At 48.3% G+C, this 6,508-nt stretch overlaps 1 protein-coding gene and 1 long non-coding RNA gene across 2 annotated transcripts in view; one reads left to right on the top strand and one right to left on the bottom strand.

The window, feature by feature from the left end:
- Positions 1–2,800, top strand: part of LOC136945371 (agrin-like) — a 79,873-nt gene extending 77,073 nt beyond the window's left edge. Inside the window, 3 exon segments of the mRNA XM_067239143.1 lie at positions 118–342; positions 970–1,073; positions 2,554–2,800. Coding sequence (XP_067095244.1) covers positions 118–342; positions 970–1,073; positions 2,554–2,714 — 490 coding nt within the window. The 3' untranslated portion in view covers positions 2,715–2,800.
- A 537-nt stretch (positions 2,801–3,337) lies between these two features.
- Positions 3,338–3,929, bottom strand: LOC136946489 (uncharacterized). Its single transcript, XR_010876906.1, has 3 exons — positions 3,821–3,929; positions 3,579–3,680; positions 3,338–3,474 (listed from the first exon to the last, which is right to left on the bottom strand). It is a non-coding gene; the product is annotated as an uncharacterized lncRNA (long non-coding RNA).
- Positions 3,930–6,508: the final 2,579 nt, after the last annotated feature.

Below are 6,508 nucleotides of genomic sequence, written 5' to 3' on the forward strand. Positions count from 1 at the left end.
GACCCTACTGCCTCTCTCTGACCCTACTGCCTCTCTCTGACCTTACTGCTTCTCTGACCCTACTGCCTCCCTCTGACCTCTGATCCTGCTGCCTCCCCCCCCCCCCCCCCCCCGCAGTGAGAAGGCTCTGCTGGTGAACAAGTTTGAGCTGAGCATCAGGACGGAGGCGACACAGGGCCTGGTGATGTGGAGTGGGAAGGGCGTGGAGGGCTCCGACTACATCGCCCTGGCCGTGGTGGACGGCCGCATCCAGATGACCTACGACCTGGGCTCCAAGCCTGTGGTGCTGCGCTCCTCTGTGCGCGTCAACACCAACCGCTGGATACGCATCAAGGCCAGCAGGTAGGCCTGCCTCTGCTGCCTCTGCCTGCAGCGCTGCCTCTGCTGCCTCTGCCTGCAGAGCTGCCTCTGCTGCCTCTGCCTGCAGCGCTGCCTCTGCCTGCAGCGCTGCCTCTGCCTGCAGCGCTGCCTCTGCCTGCAGCGCTGCCTCTGCTGCTGTTAACCCAAGCTGGGTTCACGCGAGCGAATGATAATTAAAAGCAGGTTTTGTGATGTGGAAGGTTAAAATGAATCGATGGGTGGGTTTGTGGTGTGGCGTGATTAAATTAAATAATGATTGAGTTGTTAAATCCTGGTTTGGTATTCAAGAGATGTTGCCCTCAGTTTTAGCGGGCTTGTTATGGAACTCCCGAGCCATTAGATAGTGAGGAGTTTTGTTTTTAAGCCGAGCCACAGACTGTCAGTTATTCTATTATAAATGATGGTTCAAATGCCTCTGACATCTCTCTCATCCCTGAAATCTCTTTCCTGTTCCACTCCCTCTACCTCCCCTCCCTCCCTCTACCTCCCCTCCCTCCCTCCCTCTACCTCCCCTCCCTCCCTCTACCTCCCCTCTACCTCCCCTCCCTCCCTCTACCTCCCCTTCCTCCCTCTACCTCCCCTGCCTCCCTCCCCCTCCCTCCCCTCCAGAGCCCTCAGGGATGGTTCTCTACAGGTGGGTAACGAGGCGGCAGTGACGGGGTCGTCTCCCCTGATGGCCACTCAGCTGGACACAGACGGAGCCCTCTGGTTGGGTACGTCCACTAGCAGCTGACACATCCACCTTCCACACGCAGCACACACTCACAGTGGAAACACGCCCACACGGTAGAACGCATAGGACACGCCTAACTCTCTCAACTGGTACTTTGTTGGGTTAATTTTGAATGTGTGCAGAAGTACTTGGGAGTCTTTGCAGGCTGTTGAACTCTGCCGACAGGCTGATTTGTCGACTGCATGTAGAACCGTCACATAACACTTTGGAAAATGTTCAATTCTACTCAGGTATTGAGTTCAGAAAATGAGAGACTATCTGTCTGACTCTTAAATGTCTCCACTCTCTGGAACTGTAAGTTTGTCCGTTATCTGTTTGGGTTCAGTTTGGGTTGAACTTCACTCTGAAAGTCTTTAAAAAGAGAATACCGGGAGCCTGTGGAGAACGTTCCATGGAAATAACATCGACCAAAAAAAAAGAAACAGTTTCTGAATGCAGTCTTTTTAGTTCAGGTGGTGGAAAGGTGAGTTTGAGAGGGAAAAGGAGAGGCTGCCATATTTGACATGTACGCTCTCCACACACACACACTCCCCACACACACACACTCACCTATGCCGATGGAACAGGTGCTGAGCGCTCCCTGCAGCTAGAATACATTATCCTCAGGCAGCCCTCACATCAAGAGCCCCTCTCTTTTAAATCCCCTTCTTTCTCTGCTCATCACTAATTCATCTGTAACTCGCATGAAATTAGCCCTGTCGATCCCCGATTCAGGCACGCAATCCGATTAGGGGGGACAGAGAGAGAGGGGAAAGAGCTCGACGCAGAGATGAACTCAGCGCGGAGGATTAGACGAGTACAGAGCAGGAAAGAGGGGGAGAGAGTAAGAGAAGGAGAAAGGAAAAATGGAAGGAGAGATGGTTGCGTGAAATAGAATAGAGAAGGGAAGAAAGTCCTCGTTGTGAAGTAAGGAGAGAGAAAGAGAGAGGGGGGGAGAGAACGCAACACAGGTGAAATATCAAAGGGCAGACAAGCAGGCTGGGTCCTGGGGGAGAGGAGAGACCAGCAGCTGCTACTGGAGAATGTGATGGATCAGGTCTCCAGAGAGACCAGCTGTCTGATGTTCTCTCCTGCTCACCTCATGGCTGCATGGGCCTCCTCTACAGGCACACACGTCACACTTTACCACTGAGCTTACCCTCAGACAGCTGTGTGTGTGTGTGTGTGTGTGTGTGTGTGTGTGTGTGTGTGTGTGTGTGTGTGTGTGTGTGTGTGAGAGAGAGGGCGAGGGCAGGCACATGTGAGAGCCTGTCTGTCAGGTAAATAGTCTTCTCTGGACATCCTTACAGTAACTGACAGTGTAGACATGAGGCACATTAAGACTGGAATATTCTTTTCAATTTTCACGCATCCTAAACCCCTTCTCTCATGTTCTCTCTGCCCTCCCTCCCCTCTCTCTCTCCCCTCTCTCTCTCCCCTCCCCCCTCCCTCTCTCCCCCCCTCTCTCCTTCCCTCTCCAGGCGGTCTGGAGGAGCTGGCGGTGGCCCGTCGCCTGCCCAAGGCCTACAGCACAGGCTTCGTGGGCTGTGTGAAGGACGTGTTAGTGGACGGTCTGGAGCTCCACCTGGTGGAGGATGCCCTGAACAGCCCCAAAATATTACACTGTTCCTCCGCCAAATAACCACCTGGCACCCCCTTCCTCCATACCACCATGTCTACTGCTGTAATTATTTTCTATTTTTGTATACTTTACATTGCTTTTTATATTTGGGGAGAGAAAAAAATGAATACATTGTGGATTATTATTTTTTTCATGTGTGTTTTTTTTTTTTTTCGTTTTTTTTTTGTTTCCCCCCCACAGCAGACACCTCATCAGATCACACAGGTGTACGTCCGTATGTTTGTGGTGTCGCAGGACAAGTGAATAACACGTATTACTGTGTACCTTTTGTTGTTTTAAAAACAAACGCGAACCAACCACCCTCGTTGCTCATGACTTGAACAGTGACCACACTGGGGCTCTCTGAGTCCAGGTGCCATATCCACCCATTAATACACACATTCCTGCATCCTCACATACCTACACAACATATTGAGTGTATATTCTATACATCATCCACACATACATAAAGGATTTAATACATTCATCCTCCACACAGACAGACAGGAGTTAATACATACATTCCCTTGTGCTGTGAGAGTCCTAAGCAGAGATGCTGGGGTCCTCTGGCCCCGGAGCAGAGAGGCGAGGTCACTCTGAATGTTCACGACAGGCCTGTTAGTGGAGCTGCTAAGAATATCCGAACCTCTGTAGCCCCGCCCCCTGACCAAGCACTGCACCTCTGTAGCCCCGCCCCCTCACGCAGCACTGCACCTCTGTAACCCCGCCCCCTCACCAAGTGCTGCACCTCTAACCCCGCCCCCTTCACGCAGTGCTGCGCCTCTGTAACCCGCCCCCTTCGCGCAGTGCTTCACCTCTGTAACCCCGCCCCCTTCACACAGCGCTGCACCTCTGTAACCCCGCCCCCTTCACACAGCGCTGCACCTCTAACCCCGCCCCCTTCACGCAGTGCTGCGCCTCTGTAACCCCGCCCCCTTCACACAGCGCTGCACCTCTGTAACCCCGCCCCTTCACGCAGTGCTGCACCTCTGTAACCCCGCCCCCTTCACGCAGCGCTCCACCTCTGTAACCCCGCCCCTTTCACACAGCGCTCCACCTCTGTAACCCCGCCCCCTTCACGCAGCGCTCCACCTCTGTAACCCCGCCCCCTTCACACAGCGCTCCACCTCTGTAACCCCGCCCCCTTCACACAGCGCTGCACCTCTGCCACGTGTCAGATCCCAGTTTACTTTTGAAACACACCACACAGACAGGACAGCACAAGAGAAAGTGAACAGCATTAAAGACAAACTTGCATATCAAAAATCCATTCGCATCAATCAAGAATTTAATCATTCACACAATAAATGTAATAAATATAGAGTATATAAATACCTGAGACTGTGAATATGTAAGATTGGTTTCTTGGAGAATTGTGCTTCTCATGTGTTGTGCGTTCGATTTTACAATCAAACAGACTAATGACCACTAGTTGCATGCACTTCTGCAGTGTTACCTTTGATTTTGTTCTTATTTTGTTTCCGTAAATAATATCTTTCTGTTTTGAGGCAAGCATGCCTGTTCACATGACAGTTGAGGTGGATTCACATGTCATTGTAAATTGACATGCTTTGTATTAGCAAAAATGGTTCCTTTATTTGACACACCTGACTTTCACAAGCTACTGAACTACGGCGGATATTGTATTTTGTTTCTGGGCGTTTTTTGAAAAGAATTTTTTTGGTTTGTTTTATTTTTTCGTATTGGAGCAGTTGTTTTATGAACGGTGCAAATACGTGTTGTTACCACAACTGGCCTGATGGAGGCGCTGAAAGCAAAGACTGCAGAAACAAGAGGCAATACTGAGGAGAACAAGAGAGAGAGAGATCTCTCCGAGGGGACCGAAGGGAGCAGCCATCAGTAACATGTTTCAGAACATGTCAGAAAGTCCGTTTCTTTATCAATTTGAATGAATACGAGACGATAACCTTGAATAAATGAGAATGATCTTGTGTTGAAAGGGGACAATGTGATACTGTGGGGATGTTTGAAACTGACAAGCAACAGCAGAAGGAAAGAAAAAACAGCATAACAGAATCACAATCGCAACAAAGATATAACACTGCATGGGTTTGTAACTTCAAGATGAATTATGTAACGTTCAGAAACTGATGCAATGCGAAATGTGATTTTCTTTCTGCTGAACTACAAAAAGCTGACTGATAATGACTGATTGAAAACTCTTTTGAGATACTAGTCAATATTCAAAGAGGAAACATACTAGTTCATGGTTGAGTATCAATGGTATTGTAATAGTTCCCCCTTCTTAAAAGCAAAAGCAACCATTTTGTACAGTCCCTGCGATTTCTAAGTGTAAATTTAGCAATGTGTACCTGTGGAGGTTTAGTTTTTAGTACTATACACTGGAACCAAGTCTGTCAAAATCACTACACACGTGAGGACATCCCTCCGTCCGTGTGACAGGGAATGGATGGAGAAGGACACAGAGAAGATGGCTGTTGTGTTCCTCAGAGACTTCAGTGTCAAATCCAAGTCCAGAAACCTTCTGTTTTCCTGTTACCCCCCCCCCCCCCCTCCCTCCCCCACACAAAAAAAAGACAATAAAATCGACCTACTGTGTACAAAGAGGTACGTAGGTAATTTCCAATGAGTACTGTAGAACTGTCATTTGGTTGAATTGCTACTCACGGCTTAGTGTGTATCATAGCAATTGAGAACTTCTGGTTGCTTGGATTATGCAGTTGAAGTCAGGAGTGCGGACAGATGCTATCTAATGTTTGGGTGGAAACTGTCTATAATTGCCTTAAAACAGGTCACCCCACCCTGGTGACAAAGCTGTCGTCCATATAACTGTCCTCTTACTTTAGCCAGTGTACTAGCCTCATCCCCCAGTATGTAAATTAATAAATAATAATGATAATTATATTAATACAATGCTCATACAAGAAAATATCCCAGTGAAGACGTAGCCAAAAAAGGACTTCTCTGGCTTTTTACAAATATACTATTTACTGTTTTGGAATCTTATTTTTTGTTGTTTATTTATGTGTTCATGTGGATTTCCTCCCCGTCTGGCCTCTGTAAACTACTGTTTGATGGACCCCCCCTCCTCCTCCTCAAAGGGCAGTGCACTGCTAAGAGTGGCATGACCTGACCATTACTAACTTTATTACCTTTGTCTTGTGTTCCTACCACCATGAAATAAAGTGTCAACCAATTGGACCAGATTCTGTGGCCTGTCTCAATGGAATTCCTTTACTCTCTGCAGTCAATAGTGACATTTTGGTTGATTCGATTTAATGCCCTCAGACTCGGTTTGCAGTACCGCTGTCGAAAATACACCCTGGTGGTACACTCTGCAGACAGTAACACTATATTCACACTACTGTAAAGCTCTCTGATCTGTACAGACAGTGTGGCTAGCCCTGTTCAGTTCTCTTTAAAATAGGCTTTTGGTTACAAGCATTGATGAAAGCCCCAAGCTAGCTGGCCAGCAATGTTAGGCATATTTCAAGATGTTTTATTTTTAAACACGCCGCCGACTACAGTTTTTACAAAGGTCACAGTGGATTTATGAATTATGCAACAATGCCAGGCCTTCACCAAATGAAATGTCATTGGCTCTCTGGAACGCACGCTGCAGTCCAGAGACCTGAGGCATGCCCGCCTCGTCATCAAAGAACTGTTTTCATGACAACTGCTAAACAAAAAACCCTGTTCAACCTCTGCCTGATGTGGAAAAGCGCTGAAACGATCCTATAGCTCTGGGTGTAAGTGCTCTTCTCTGGGCTCTCCAGCACCCTAGCCCCAATACCCTCTCTTGTTCTCTGGGCTCTCCAGCACCCTAGCCCCAA

The sequence above is a fragment of the Osmerus mordax genome, chromosome 7 (assembly GCF_038355195.1).
Source record: "Osmerus mordax isolate fOsmMor3 chromosome 7, fOsmMor3.pri, whole genome shotgun sequence".
Lineage (NCBI taxonomy): Eukaryota > Metazoa > Chordata > Actinopteri > Osmeriformes > Osmeridae > Osmerus > Osmerus mordax.